At 37.6% G+C, this 16,904-nt stretch overlaps 1 protein-coding gene across 1 annotated transcript in view; it reads left to right on the top strand.

Moving 5' to 3' along the window:
• Positions 1-6,006: 6,006 nt before the first annotated feature.
• Positions 6,007-16,904, top strand: part of MYBPC3 (myosin binding protein C3) — a 62,477-nt gene continuing 51,579 nt past the window's right edge. The window contains exons 1-2 of the mRNA XM_014251878.2: positions 6,007-6,150; positions 14,997-15,263. Of these exons, the coding sequence (XP_014107353.2) occupies positions 6,126-6,150; positions 14,997-15,263 (292 nt within the window). The 5' untranslated portion in view covers positions 6,007-6,125. The remainder of the gene's footprint in view (positions 6,151-14,996; positions 15,264-16,904) is intronic.

A 16,904-nucleotide genomic window follows, 5' to 3' on the forward strand; every position in this document is an offset into this window, starting at 1 on the left:
TAATATATCTGCTGGAGATTTTTTGTCTCCTCCATGAAATATTCTCTCTATACACTGACAGAGTCTTACAATCTGTGTTTGTCTTCACTTGTGATTACAACAGGGCTTAGGCTCTATACATTGCCAGGTTTCTTTTCCTCAGTAAGCCTTTTGCCTCAGTTTATTTTTCTATTTGTATCACTTAATCTCTTTGCCTTTCTTCCATTTCTTTCCATTTTTTCCTCCCTCATTCAAATCTCCACACAACAAAATTCACTTCATAATCATTGAGCTTAATTTGAAGTATAGTACCAGCTTCATAACAATGACAGATCAATTCAGTCTATTTATACTGTTGCTTGAAATTTTCCTTGTGCTCTAGCTGCACATTGTAAATTCATAGCAAAGGCTTTATTACTGATGACAACACAATAAGCATTTTTATTTGAGAATGCCCAGAACAGCATGTTTGCAATGGAAATCCCACACTTGGGTATTGAAAATGTATAGGAAAGACTATGATATGTCACAGACTGTGGTACCAATTCCAAGAATTTGCATTTATTTCTAATTTATTTTGTGTGTTAACTTGCTATCTCACCACCTTCCCTTGTTCTAAGAAATGCCAAAATCAGATTTACATAGTTTTGCATACCCATATACCTAAAACACTAAAAATGTAGTGCTTGTAATAAAAACGCTACTGTAATGAACCACTAATATATTGCAGCAAAGCAGACAAAAAGCTCGCTCTTTAAAGCAACTGTGCCAGCAGCTAAAACTTCACCAAGTTTCACCTTTCTCTAACAAATTTGCACGCTGCAATTCAGTTGAGCCTGTGCTATTAGAGAGGTCTGTATATAAACCAAATAATCAGAGTCCTATTCCAAGAGCTGGGGAATGTGAACTTCTTCCAAAGAACATGAAAACATCAGTAGGCTGAGATATTCTTCCTCATTTCCTCACTCATAACTCATCTATGTCTGCCTCAGCCCAACACCTCACATCAACACACAGGATCACAGAGCAACCTGGGTTGGAAGGGACGTTTGGAGGTCACCCCATCCAAACCCCTACCTGAAGCAGGCCTATTAGATCAGGTTTTTCAGGGCAACTTTCTTTCCATTCTGTGTTTCTTTCCATTCTCTCCACTCATCCAGCCACATCCTCCTTCTTCATGCCTTTAGTTCCCCACAGTATTACCTTTTGCTATTGGGGAGCCAAAGCAGTACGTGAGAATGGGCAGAGCAGTCTATGGACAGGAGAGGAATGAGGATGTGGTGGAGCAGATAAGGCTAGCAGGAGGTGGTGGAGGAGAAAGAAGGGTGGGAGGAGGTATTGGGGAGACCAAGGTTATGCAAAGGATTGGGGAAGCGGCTTTGTGGTAGGAAGGAATGCAGTTTCTGTGCCTTAAGGGCTCCCTCTGAGCTTGTTTTAACTCCCCAGCAGCAGAGCAGCAGCGCTCTCGATATAAGAAGCCCTTGGACCACTAGTGCCTGTGCAGAATGCTTCGATTCCTCTGCCTTATGCAAAGTGAAAAATGTTTGGGTGCTGAGCTGGGCATTTGCATATACAAATCAGTTTGGGTTCTTTTAGATTTACCTAACTAAATTTCGGAGTTTTGGGTGTCTGCTTTCAGAAACATAACTTTAGATTTCTTCTCTAGATATTCCCTCTCCCATTTTTTCCTGCTCACCCACACTGTACTTTCCTTTCTCTACTAGCCTGAGCTATCAATTCCCAGCTCTTTGTTCAGATTTTCTCCATGCCTAGATTCAGCCAACAAATGCCTCCATACTTAGTAGATTCCTACTGCTTTATTCTCAAAGTCCATTTTCAACTTTTGCCCAGCTAGTTTATTGCTTCCTCTCTGGCCAACTTTTCTCACATATGCCTCCAGCTTCTCTTTATGTGAATGGTTCTCAATTCCAATGTATTTGTTCAGCATTTATAGTTTTCCCATGCCACATCCTCTTACAGTTTCAGTCTTATCAACCACTTCTCTTCCCTCTGCCCCATTTCTATCCCAGCTCCCCATCTGATACTCTTGTCCTTTGAGAATCTATTTCAAATCCCTCCCATATTACCTAGGAAAAACAAATTTCCTCCCCCCATCCATGCCCTTTCTTCACACATTTTTATTTCCTCATCCCACTCAACTTGGTGTGATCCCTTCACCCTCTTGAATTTCAACTATTTTCCCCCCAACCCTGCTAGTTCTCCCCTTTATTCTGGTGTGCCTGAGGGAGGTAATGTTTGGAGCACAGAACACAAAGCTGTTTGCTTTTAGTTAAAGCATGTGGATTAAGTCCAAGTCCCTCATTAGCCCAGAGATAAATGCAGAGAAAACTCTGCTGACCCCTGCAATGGACCTCATTGACACAAACAAAACTTCTTTGGAGGATGAAATGTAAAAAGTTCTCACTGAGAATATGTAGCCTGCATTTTTTCCCCCCACAGTCTAGAATATGCAGCAACTCAGAATGTTTATCATCAAGCCAGTTAAAAGAACATCCCTGAAATGAAAGCAAGTTGCTGTCAAATATACAGAAAGAACTCAAATATGGAGTGCAAAGAGTAGGGATACAAAATGGTAGCAAGGAGGGAAGCTCAAATAAGCAGGACCAGAATTACCCAAATCGTTAGCGTTCAGGAACACATAATCACAGAATGATTATATGAAGGTGCTTTATTAAGAGCTCTGGGTGTCAGGGGTACACATACCCAAATCTGACCCGACTTGCTTTTGAACCAAGTTTTTTTTTTTTTAGTTGAACATGTTTTTATACTCTATTGTTATATAGCTTTCATATTAACTATTAAACTTACATTGTTCTATTGTATACATTGATTTTACCCAAGCATGGATTTCTCATGATCCCCCTCAAACCTCTGACATAGTGTCTCATGATTCTTTAAACAATAATTATACCTAATCACATCTAACAATTATATCATTTATCATATACTGACTACACAGGTGCAGTTTCACATGATCTTAGCAAGCACAAGGCCTAACATTTCCCAAGGCCTACTTTTAACACTTTTCCCAGAGTTTGCCAAGCCTAACTTTCTTTCTAACTCCCCAAATTTTCTGATTTTAAAATCTTTTGCTATCATAATCTCTTAAGTCTCTGTAAACTCAAGTTCTGTCAGTAACATCAAGTGGTTTTGCACTGTACACACCAGCACTTTGTGATTTGAAAACTCAAAGGAAACAGTGAGGTTTAGGCTGGGTATTGGGAACAGACTCTTCACCCAGAGGGTGGGTGGGCACTAGAACAGAACTCCCAGGAAAGTAACAGCAGGACCCAAGAAACACTTGGACAATGCCCTCAGGTACGTGGTGTGAGTACTGGGGCTTGTCCCGTGCAAAGTCAGGAGTTGGACTCAATGATCCTTGTGGATTCCTTCCAGCCCAGGATATTCTATGATTCTATGAGCGCTCCAGTGGATGAGTCCTGCTGGGCCTGTGCTCTGCACTGAGCCCCCTCAGCTGTCCCACCGTTCACAGCAGTAAATCTCCAGCCACTGAGGCAATTTTACTGCCTTGTCCTCAGAAACTGCCAAACCACCAAGGAGGTGGTACTTTCATGAAACAAAACAAAGAGGCAGAGAAGCAAATATACAGAAATAGAGACAAGAAATTAAATGGCATGACAGAAACTACCAGGAAAAGAAGCCCAAAATAGAAAAGTAATATATAGACTTTCTACCTATATAGCTACCTATATATGCCTGGATAGCTACATTTAGGCAGAGTCATAAGCACCTAAATTATGTTGCCTTTTACTAAGAAGTTGGATAGTCTTTTTAGAAGGAGATGCTGTTAACTTTGACTATAAATAATAAATCCTTGGTTTTCTATGTGTAAGCCATGGTGCAGCTATCCAAAATCACACAGCCTGTCACTGCAGGCCACCAATTTCTGTTATTTTTGAACTTAATTTTGAATTACGCTACAAAAGCCACAGTCTGAAGCACAGAACAATAATTTTAGCATAATTATTCTGACAAGGAAGAATTTTCCCTCTCACTCACTTTTTAAGCACGGGCCCTGAGACATTTATTACATGTTGCTTCACTGTTCTTGTACATCAGTTTCATTTGAATATGGGATGAAACTTCACACACTTGCTAGTGTTGCAGTGCACTAGAAAGTGGTTATCACAACCCACTACACATCTATTTTGGATTAGTGTAGCCATTTAAATTACATATTTCATTTGCACAGCAGTTATGTTATTAAAAGTAGTAATATAATATAATATGATGTAATGCAATGTAATGTAATGTAATGTAATGTAATGTAATGTAATGTAATGTAATGTAATGTAAAATAATGTAATGTAATGCAATGTAATGTAGAACATGCTAGAAAAAAAATTACTATTACAACAATGCTGCCACCTGGTAACCTAAGGTGTAATAGCAGACAAAGCATTCGTTTTTCCCAGTCTTGAACATAGCAATACATTTGAAATGTTATTTTAAATAATATTAAAAATCACACAATCTGCAAAGCTTTTATTGGATTTGGATCATTTCCCTGCATCATATTAGATCCTTATAGCTCTGTTTCATTATGGGGAAGAAGTGAGACCCAAGCCCTTTGAAAGGTTTCAAGTCAAAGCAAACAGCCACGATTTCCTGACTCCCAGTGAAATACCTCAGGCACAAGATAGTAGTCAAATACATATCATGGTGACTTGTGCTCCACTGGAAACAGAGGCAGTGGCAAATAAACACAGGCAACATCCTGCCCATCTTCCTCATTCATCCATAAAAAATTGTTTCAAGGGAAGGGGAGGAAGTATTTGGCCCCAGATCAGGAGAGGTGTCAGCAGTGTTTCTTGCATGCTCACATTTGTCCTATCAGCCTACCAAGAGAGTCAGATGGGAAAGAGACAGAGTACAGTGACTGATGAACTGCTTGCACACTGGTCTATTCTGGACTCTGTGCTAAAAGATGAAATCCTTTAAATATGAGTCTTTACAGGATAGTAGAGCTGGGAGGGAAAAATGAAAACCTCAGCTTCTTTTTTTTTCTTTTTTTTTCTTTTTTTTTCTTTTTCTTTTTTTTTTTTGCCAATACTAGTGGTGGCTAAAATATGTTAAATGGTTGGCCTCCAGAGTTTTTCTGATAAAGTTTAAAACTCAAAATTGATAAACCATCATGATAATAAAAGAGTGATTGTCCACAGTTACTATTTTGCCACATGCTAAATATATGAATAAATAAGAAGCAATGATTGGAGCATGAAGAATACATACATGAATAATTTTCTAGTAAGATTTTCCCCCAGATTTTTTCTATATGATTAAGCAAAATTGAAACTTCTAGTGGTATAAAACAGAACCTTGGAACTATTTTTAAAATGATATTTAAAAGAAGGAAAAAAACCCTTGGTAGTTATCAAGAAATGTATGCTGTGGATCAAGTGGGTGGATGGGGAGGGAGGACTAAAACTATTTAAGTAGTGTCATGCTTTCTACTTGTGACTGCAAATGTCAGTAATGTGTAAGTGTCTCTGCAAAAAAAGTTCTTTCCTTAAGGTTCACAGTTACAATTAACAGTTACTGTCTTGGGTAGAAAAGCTAAAAAAGAAACAAGAAAAAAAGTTTCTGAGGGGCTGATCAGCTCTGACCCAATTATGATGCAAAAACAAAAACTGAAATAAGTAGCAAGAATTAAGCAAATACACACTTTGAGTAAGCAGGAACCAGCATACAGGAGATGCAACTATCAGATCTGGTTTGCTGAATGTGCTATAAAGATGGCAGTGCTGGAATTCTTCATGCAGTACATGCCTGGAGCCAGCAAATGCACTGTACGCATGTGCAACATCATATTGTGCTCTGGTTTATACCAACAGATCGGTGGTAGCCAGCCTTGGGTGGCTTGAGCTCCCTGGCTCCTGGAACTTGGCTATATTTATCCCAGCTGATGTAGCCTGTCAAGTGTGTCCTGCAGTTGATAAGGTGCCGTAGTTGACAACAGTGGGGGATCGAGGGGGAGGAGCAGGATGGGGGCTTCCATCGAGTGCTTCTTTAGGGGGTCTCAAAAGCCCTGCAGTCACATTCCTGTGTAACTCTCACCCTGCTTTCCAGATACAACTGGGAGCCTCATCAGAAACCAAGTGAAGATGCCAGAGCCTGTAAAGAAAACAGGTAAGGATCATAACTGACAGACAAAACTAAGAACAGCCTGACAGGGGAAAATGTGAGTAGATTATATATTCTAGAGAAATGAGATGCCTCAAAGGAAAAAATAAAATAGACAGGAAAAAGAAACTTTATTTTATTAAGTTATAAATGTAAGAGATATTGAGTTATCTTGCAGAGAAATCACTAACTGCTTTGATAACCCTCAGCAACAGGTTTTTCTTAAGAGACTTTGGCTGAGAAAAAAAAAAATTGAAGGCATTTAATTCTCAGATGCTTTTAATTTCTCATTTCCTTTCCTAGTCACCTTTAGGACTCTGAAAAGAAATAAAAAAATTAAGCCTTGTAGTCTCTCTCTTGGACAGTTAAATAGCATAAACCTCTCCTGCTTTTATTTTGGGTTTGAGTTTTTTTTCTCCTGACAATTTGTAGAAGTACTATTGGCAAAATTTGATGGTATTTATTGTTAATGAAGTATCTGTGGAAATGAAAGCAAACAGTACCTGGTTTGGAGTTTATTCTTTCTAGTTCTTTCAACCACTGAAAACAGAACTCTAGGAAAAAAAGGCAACATTGTACTGTGATGAATACATGCAATTTTTTTTCCCTTGCCCTCCTTCATCCTTTCCCCTTGAGCCAGAAGATAACCAGCACTTTTCAGAATGCCAAGGTCACAGAGCCACAGAGAAAAATGCTAGGAAAGTATTTCAGATTTACAAATCTCAATTTTTTAATTTAAAATCTTTAAATAAGGAATCACTCAGATGCTGCCCACATAGAGGAGGCCTAGGATGGGGTGCAAGTGCAATGGATCTGGTGTTTTGAGAAGGAAGAGAACCTGGTAGGTAGAGACAGTTGAACTTCAGGACACCTGCAGAGAAAGATGCCTCAGGAGCACTTTGTGTCCACAAGGAAGTTTGGAAAAAAGCCCTGACAAAAGCTGAACTTACGATTGTTTCTCAAGTGTGAACATATTCAGTAGTCAGGCCTGGAGAAACTTGTACTAAATCTGTGATTCTTCACTTTAGAGCTCTCACTTCATTGCTGCCAGTGCATACCCAGAGTCACCATTACTTGAATGTACAATTCAAGGTGCACTTGTTTATAATAATGTGCACTTTCCAGAGTTAGCCAGTGACAGCTGTGGAGGCTTATTAATAATTATTAATAATGGCCTTTGTGCTTTGCAAAGGCCTGAGCAGACACTTGGTCTCCTCTCAGTCTGGCCAATGAGACAATCTCCTATGGTCACAATAACAAAAGGAGAATTTATTAAGAAGAATCTTCATTTGACCAAAATATTTTATATCAGCTACTGCCATCACGCACCCAGACCCTCTCCCATTACAAGCTGCAAAGCACTAAAGCATGGTTAACTCCAACAAGATTCTTTGTGTTCCCTCTATATGATAACCCTAAGGCAACTGTGGTGTCAGCAATCCTTCCATTTTATTACAGAAATAACATCATTTCATATTCATAAGGCTGCCATTTCTAATGAAAGTAGATTTCATTGTATCTAATTGTATATATAAAAAAGAAATATATATTTTAGATCCTGCAATTGTAGACAAAAACTTGAAAATATAAGCTGCAAATGTTCAGTAATCACCTCAAAAATGGGAAAATCATACTCATATTCTGCTTTTAAAGTCACAGGATTTTTATATTTTTTGAAATGTCTAATTGTTGTGAATGCAGACAAAAAGAAATGCAACACAGCAGGCAAAACTTGACAGTGTGATCACCTTGGCATTACAACTTCTGATTTCTAATTGTTTAATTGCCTTTAAATTAACATTTTCATTCTCTGGATGAAAGGCAATGAATCTGTGAAGATACCCACTTTTGCTGGCTAATGGTGAAGAGAAATTCTATTCCAACTTATTTCTCCAGAGAAATCTAACAGGTGTCTAACATCACTAGTCCTACACAGTTCTTATGAACAAACCAGACCAAACACTGGGATTATCACAGCAGGGGGAGGAAAAGCTCTTGTTACCCACTCTGTCCGAGACAGAACAACTCACATGCCCCATAACTTTTGGAGAGGATCTTCTCAGTCTCCCAGGAGACACTAATCCCTTTGGTTTTCTATTTCATGTTGTTTATACAGTTCAATCCATTTCAAGATGGGATAATGTTGAGCACCAGCTCAGGAGGGCCAAATAACCACTGGGCAATTCATACTTGGATAAATCAGAATTCCTGCCTTTCACACACCATAGTTAGATTACTGAAGAGCCCAAAGAAGTCCCTAGTCTATATTACTGAAATTTGTGCATCTGGTGTATAAGCAAAATAAAATTATTAATGTCAAAGAATGATCAGAGATATTCTGCTTATATCTGATGTTTTAACAGGCCTTTTAACATGTTAAAAGAAGCAAACAACAACAAAATAAAATCACCCAGAAAACCAAATAAACAGAAAAACCACCCACCAAAACTCCCCAAAAATCCCACCAAAAAATCTAAAAAATCATTGAATAAACCATTAAACTTAAAATGAAGTGGTGAAGTAGATTTTCCAATAGACATTTTTTCACTTTAAACTGACCAACTAAAATACTTCAGGATAAAACATTCCCGTACTTATTTCAAGAATGCCAAAAGAACTGTCTTAGCAATCTAGAAAATCTACACCATGCACAAGAGCAACAGAATTTGTAAGACCTGTCAGAGTTTAGTGTCAAAGCAATCAAACTTTGAAAAGCACCACTTTTTGCAGGATTCTGTTGCAGAAACCTTATGTTCTTCTCACTTTGATTTAAACATTTCACAGTTAATCTTTGTTCAAAAGCTCACTATTTGGAAAATTTTGATAATTTTTTTTTGTTCTGAAAATTCAGAAAGGTTAAAGAAACCCCAACCATTTCCCTAACAATATTTTATGACATTAGGAGGAAATAGTTGACTTTTTAAATACCAAATTTAGTAGATAAACAGGACTTAATGGGAAGTGTGTGCATTATTATAGCTGGAAAAGGAGAAGTCTATATTACTCACCTTCTCTGAAAATCAGTCAACTTCTACTCACATATTTTGTAGATTGAGGAGTCTAGATCTTGCAGTTCTGATTAGGAAATTTCATCAGGAATTTACAAATAACTTCTAAGTACACAGAGGTAACAATAATAATAATAATAATAATAATAATAATAATAATAATAATAATAATAATAATAGTTGCATAATGAAGAGTAAACTACAGAATTTTAGTTTGAATATGAGATCATTCTTTCACATTTGCAAGCACCTAGCACAACAAAGTACCGCAATAAACTTCTGTGCACCACAGGAATGCAGAAAAAACTCTAAATTCATTCCATAGTTTCCTCTTTGGTACGTTAAGATTCAAACCAAGCTGAGACTTTTACAGAAAGTGCGATGCATGCATAGAGAGAGAGGTGACAGATTAGTGCAACTATTCCTCGCCTGTTGCTCATGTTGCAGGAATTTGCAATCTCAGCTGCTGAAGCAGGCAAGGAATGATAAGATTGAGTCTTTCAATAGCTTTTGGATCATGGAATGATTAGGCTTGTAATTGCAAGAAGCCACTTAGGTCCTGACGGAGGAATGTGCAGCATCTTTATATAGTTCCTCAGAAAGGAATTTACAAGCTCCGTTACTGAAGTCTGCTTATCCTTAGTTTGGCTTTTGACTCAATGGAGGAGCAAATGATACAGAAGCAAAACTAGATGCCAAGTGTAAGCAAAGATCAATTTTCAACATGAACACTTAACAAATTAAAGGATTCCAAAAGCTCATACTACTTTTGTAATATTAAATATATTGACCGATACATATTGTAACACCAAATACAGAGAATGTGCAGTAAGATAACTCAGCTTTTTGGGAGAAACATGTGATTATTTTGTCTGATTTCACTCATCACAAATTTCTGCTGTAGTTTCTAGCACCTGCATTCAACCAGATACATTACATTCTCATCAAGAATTTATACCTTTAACAGGTTTTATTTCAGAAAGGCAGAAATATCATCTGAAAATGTCATCCAACACACATTCTCCCCTACCACTCTGTAGTTAAAATCACTCTTGTAAAAATCCACATTTCTTGCTCACTTTCATTTCATGTAATTCACACATACTTTGAAATTCCAGTATTTCAGGAATAGGTTTTCAGCCTATGCTTGTGACTCTAAACCAGATTATTTAGGGGATGTTGCTAGCAAATGAAATTATTTTGGTAATTTGAACATTATTTTAAAACACACCTTACTTCCACTTTTTCTGAATAATGAAATAATTGCTTTTCTAGCTTCTAATACTACTTTTTATTCTTTTTAGAGATACAACAGTACTTAGCAGCTACCTACTCACAATTTAATGCTGTACAAAGACAACAGAAAAGCAGTGTCTGCCTCAAACACTCATAAAATAAAAGCCCAATAAATAGATGGATAGTTCAACAAGAGAGTAAACAGTTATTAGTACAATAAATAGAAACCCTGGTAGTAGCTTAGCCATTTCTTGGGTTTTGCATAAGAGAGTATGAAAGAGACTTGAATCATGATAGTAAACTTGTTTGATGATGGATGTTAGAAAGATATTGTTTCAAAGCAGGTCAGAAAGTAAAGGAGAAAGCATGAAAGTGCTAGTACGAAGACTGAATAAATGGGAGCAGAATGAAGGCAGAATATTAGTTTTGTTGTTTTATTTAGGTGACTATTACAGAAAGTTAGTTTTGGAACTGAAATTATTTCATTCTAGTTTAATTTGTCCCAAAACAAATGTATTTTATTTTTCTTCATTCTCCTGATGGAAAGACCTACTAATAAATTTTCAAAATGTATTACTGACAAATTAAGCTGTAACTCATGTAACATATATAGTGTTATGGCTGATGTGTACCTCTTCAGGTGTTTCAAGAGTTTTAGAGGATGCAAGTTCTGGTAGCTGCAGCTTTAACCACCAAAAAGTTTCTGCAAGATAACTGCTGACCACATACAGCTGTTTCCTCTTCTGCCTGGGGTAAAATTTGCTGGTTTATGTTACTCAGAAATTATGTGAGTGTGTTTGCATCATGGAAGTCAGAAGTGATTAGGAAGCCTGGGTTATGGGAGGTGAAGTGTTGAAAAATCGCTTAGTACAAAGTGGCCCTAGGCTCATTTTTTTTTATTAGCTTAGTGCCTCTTCTCTCCCTCCATTAAATCCCCACAGCAGCACCAATTCCATCCCCACTAAACACACAGACACACAGAGCACCTTCAATACTTTCTGTCTTCATCAGCACTGGTAACTCACATGGGCCTCTGCCCTCTCTCCAGAACTGCCATGGTGTGCTAGTACTAATGTCCCTTTTCTCTTCCCTTGTGCTGGCTGGGTTAGAACATGTCAGGAATCAGAGAGTTGACATGGTGGGCAGCAGAGGACATCAGGTGCCCCAGCCCCACAGCTCCTCACTGCACAGGCACCTGGAGCCTGGATAAACACAGGATAGTGCCTGAGATCTCTCAGTGGCTGGCACATTCCACAGCATCACCCAAGAGGTGCTACAGTCAGTGGGTTTTCCACAGCCTCACGTTGGTGGTCGTATTCAAGAGTGTTTAGAGCATGGGATGGATATATAGAACTCAGAGAGGTGTATCTGGGTAGAAGCCAAACATTGAAGAGAGAGAGAGAGATTGTCAGATAGGGAATGTGTTTCTAATAAAAGCAGGCAAAAGTGTTGTTCTCAGGACAGACCAGAAGTTTCGGTTGGTGGTGTTCAGGAGTATTCCTAAAGAGGAAATACCTGAATCAGACTGGTATAGCTGCATGAGAAAAAGAAAACTTCTGGTCAGCTTGGATTTAAACATTACCTAAAGTAGCAGCCACAATGAAGGGGTAGGGAATAACTGAACTCTTTATTCTGTAAAGCAGCCCCTTTTTTTTCCCCAAAAGGAAAAATTACGGAATTCTCTTCACGTGCTTGTTCAGCAATCTCTCTTCTGCAGCAAAGTAATTTCCTGTAAAATCTCCAGCCCTACATCTTTAGTTTGCCTTGCAAAAAGAGCAGTGAAAGATGAAAGAGAATACAGCTGGATAGAGAGAAGCCACTCTGGACACTGCCCCACAGTGACTGAATCTCAAGTACAGGAAAAAGGCTCATTTAAAACTCAAGTCTCCTTTACCAGTGGAAAAGTGGGTACACAGCAACTGTTCTTGCGGGCATTTGTTCTCATGGGAGATTTTGGGCTTTTCCAATTCTGTACTTACCAGAAATATTCACAATCATTTTAAGTTGGAACTAAAGTGAGTCTTTTGGCAGGAAAGGGGGGAGGGAATACAGGGAGTCTTACTTATAGACTTCTGCATATGTGTTTAGATTTCCTAAAGCCAGAAATGTTATGTAGTGGTGGAGATTTCTCACTGTGTTCTCACCAACAATTTTGTTCTTGTTGAGTCATCTACAAAGCAAATGTAAGAAACCTAATCACTTTACAGGGTGTGCAGCAGATCACAGACTTACTTCCAAGTATGTGTGTCATGAAACCCTGACACTGTAGGCTGGAAGCTTTACAAATCACTTTGCTGTTAGGTAATTAATATATTTATAGATTCTTTTGTGCTTAAATAGGAGAGTGAAGATAATAGCACTTAAAGACTAAAAACATGCCCCTTTACTGCTTTGTCTGTAGAATGGCAGGGAAAGGAGCCAGCTAGTGAGTGGGCCCCAGATCTGACCTGCCCGCCCACTGTGGAGTAGCCTGGCCACCTTTACATGTCTTTTGAATGGTGCATGTCCAGCCTGCAGTGCAGAGAAACCCTCCTGCTGTTATTCAGGACACACTGCACCACTGTACGCCCTGCTGTGTTATTTAGGGAAGTGCAATACGGTATCAAAAGGTGCACAACTGGTAACAGGCAGCATGCTGTAGGCCACTACAGTACATAGTCCTGTATTCTACAAAGCACTGTATTTTTTAAAGAACTATTACACCAGATAAGAAAAAAAATCAATTATAAGCATGCAGTAGCATTCCGCTCCCAGAGGAAATTTCCCACAGTTTTAACAAGGAAGGAAAGCATGCAGAAGAATAAAACAGAAGGTCAGTCAAGGCTTTCCTAGGCTCTTTGAAAACTAAAATTGTGTTTTCATCAGAAATATAAAATTGGGGGGGAATAAAAAGAAATTGAAAAAATATAATTTTGGTTTTTATATAATGAATAAAAGCAAAATTCAATATTCACTAAATCCTAAAAGTATTTGTAGCTCATATTTTAACTGATGCTTAAGAAGGTTCAAATCCTTTGCAAAACAATTGAAGAAGAACAAATTGTATTATGACTAAAGACCAAAGGCCATCAGATGAAATCTTTGCAGGTGTAACTCCACTAAGATCAACTGAATTATGCAGTCTGAAGATATAAGGAATACATACAGGAATAGAAATTTTATAAAAAGAATAGATGGTACTATTAACTATATACCACTTACATGAACCAAAGCACCTGTTTGAACATGAATATAAACTTTTTCTTTTAAAACATTTCCATGCCATGTTCTTTTCATTTTTAGAAAGCAGAACTAAAAGTTCAAAGCTAATTATAACTGTTGTCGTGTTGGAAGAGTTCTTGTGGCTGCCAGAGGAGGGGAGCCATAGACAATTTACCACAGAGGTGACTGATAAAATTAGATGTGATGAAATTACTAGTATTTTATAAAAATGTAGTTATAGAGGGGTGAGTCAATAGAAAGATGGCAGAATGATGCACAAAAAAAACATGCAGTGCATGAATCAGAATGTTAATTGCTTGTATTTTTACACATGTGCGTAACTCATGGCACTTAACAAACTATAAAAGATTTTTTTAAGACAAAAACATGAGCATGAAATGAAAAACTTGATTGAAAATAAAGATGAAGTAATATAAATAAATAAATCAAGTGAAATAAATTAGTAAAGTAAGTTACTTTACTAAAACCCAACCTTGAGAGAGATTACTCACATATCAAAATCATGATACATTGTTTACAGTTTCCAATCTGCTGTACTACTTTGATTGCATTTGAATTAAAACGTCATTTGGTTTACACTTGTTCACCCTATATATTAATAGTTTCATTAATTCTCCTTATAAGCTTCCTAAGTGTTTCTTGACACATTGAGGAAATATTTTAATCTACCTTGCAAGTAATTAGAAAACTAATTGTTGAGTGTCATGTGGGCAAGTGCTCCAACTTTTAATGCCGATGTAAACTTCTGAATAAGAACAGCAGTTGGTATCATTTTAGCTGGAATGAAATTACAAGGGTCGTCATAGGAATGGGAATCCTTTTCCACTAAAGCCTTGATCAGTCAAAACAGAAGGACAAAAGATGAACTTTTAATTCATTGTGGCGTATTAGGGCACTAGTACAGGTTGCTGCACAAACTGCAGTGTTGTTGAAGAACAAATCCTGGTCCTCTGTAACAACCCTATTAAGCAGCTGTTAGGACAAAATTAATAATTCTAGATAAAAGTGCGTGACTAATTAATGTAGACAGCTAGATCTGTAAGAATATATACCATGCCATCTTGTCATAGATCAAAACTTTCACTTATGAAAAATCAGAGCTCAATATGGGGGAAAAGAAAGAGGAAGACAGAAAGTGAGGTGACTTTGCTATCCATTCTACTTTATTTCATGACAATGTGGAGGAGATATGGCATCTCAGTGAGACACCGAACTTGATAAACTCAAAGACAATTCCACAACTTCTCTGTGGAAAGTGTTGTAATTTATATCTTGCATGGGCAGATGGGAGAGAAAGGAGACAGCTGCTACAGCCACAACAGCTGACTACACCAGATACGCCACAATCGCAAAACAGATTTTTGTGAGCCCTCTCTCTTTTTTTAGTTTCTGCATTTACCAAGAAGCCAAAGACAGCAGAGGTGACAGCCGGAAACACAGCTGTGTTTGAAGCAGAGACAGAAAAATCTGGCATCAAGGTGAAATGGCAGCGAGCTGGCACAGAAATTACTGAAAGTGAAAAATATGTCATCAAGACAGAAGGCAACAAGCATTCACTGATAATCAATAACGTAGGAAAAGAAGATGATGTGACATATGCTGTAATAGCTGGAAGTTCCAAGGTCAAATTTGAACTCAAGGTCAAGGAACCAGGTACAGCATTTCCTAAACAATTTTGGTTTCACCAGTATTTCCAGTCCCACATGCTACCTTCATGAATAAGGCCCATGGAAATTAGCCTATTTTAATACTGTAAAATTTCTCTACCAGCAATAAATCTGTTTTTCCTAATTATTTGAAGCTTCTAATTCATACTAAGCTGAGGAATACATTTCCTATGGCTGAGACATCTCTTTCCAGGTGTCAGAATTCCACAGAGAGGAGATCCTAGGGGAAATGTTAATGCATAGCTTTAGAATTCTGTCAAGCTTTTACACTTAACAACTGAAAATTAAAGCAAAGTTAATCTAACCCTCACTCTAACTTAAAATAAGATGCCTGATCTTAGGACTGGTATTTTCTTATAATAATTTAATTTAAATACAAAATTTTAACAATTGGCAAAACATTTACAAGTTATACTATAATGTTTCTAGAAGCTCATACATTGCTCAAGATTGTCTCAAAATTTCCTGCTATGAAAAATGCATATTTCAAGACGGGCTTGAATATGAAGACTAACCTTTGTACTATTTGTGTATCTCCCACTATTACTACCTCGTACACATTAAAAGACCAGTTACATGGAAGTTTCAAAAACTTTCCCATGTTTTTCCTGGGAATAAAACTAAAGAGTCAAATTCCCTGGAATTTTCTCATAAAAAAATATCTGAAGATGCTTAGGATAGATGAAATCACTCATTTCTTGAAGCATATTGACCTTCCAGATCCCTTTTTCCCCTCCAAAATTGTATCCATTTACCACTTCTGGTATTTGACTTTTTGCTTTTTAACTTGGTGAAAAGCCTCTAACTCAGGTTGTTTATATCACTTCCTTTTCTTTGCTATCACTGTTCTAGCAACATGATGAGACCTTGTGAGACCTTCTGGTCAGCTGAAAAGAAACTGGGGAATGTTTAACACGAGTCAAGGTGTCCTGTTCCATATGCAAAGACATGGCATGGCAGATTATGTGTAAGGAGAAATCCTGGTATGGATTAGAACAACTTGGCAGCTGTCAGAGCATGCAGAAATATGGTCCTGCTGACTGTCTCATCCTGAAAGCAAACTGGTCCATATTGTACTCATTATATTTTCCTCACTGTCTTTCAGGTTGGTTCCATTAGATCCTGCTAAAGGCAGATAACTTGCAAATAATGCTCTGGAGCATAGTGGAGTATGTTATGTTACAGAGTAACTGGATTGCCCATTATTATTTGGAAGTGGCTCCACTACCTACGGGGGAAAAAAATATCTGGCTGCAACTGATCTATTTCAAGAAATTCTACCTCCCTCCATCTGCTCCAGTTGCTCACTCCTACTCAATTTTCAGACAATTCTGTCTTCTCCATTGTGCCAAATGCATTTGCCTGAATTTGTCTCTGAGGTCATGGTTTAATTGAGAGGATACAAACTTCCATAAGCCAGGGGAAGAAATTACAGATGGATTTTTAAAATACTTTATCCATATTGTTTACAAGCAGAGTCTAGAGCTTTTTCCAAGCTCAAGCTTTTTCCAAGCTCAACAACAATAGCCTTTGTAACATTACATTCCAGCAGCACCGTTAAACAAAATTTCATGATTAAGCAAACTGTTTACAAAGATAATAATTACATAATTTTTCATTATTTTTT

The sequence above is a fragment of the Pseudopodoces humilis genome, chromosome 7 (assembly GCF_049639895.1).
Source record: "Pseudopodoces humilis isolate 2021_Gansu_Grassland_sample_001 chromosome 7, ASM4963989v1, whole genome shotgun sequence".
Lineage (NCBI taxonomy): Eukaryota > Metazoa > Chordata > Aves > Passeriformes > Paridae > Pseudopodoces > Pseudopodoces humilis.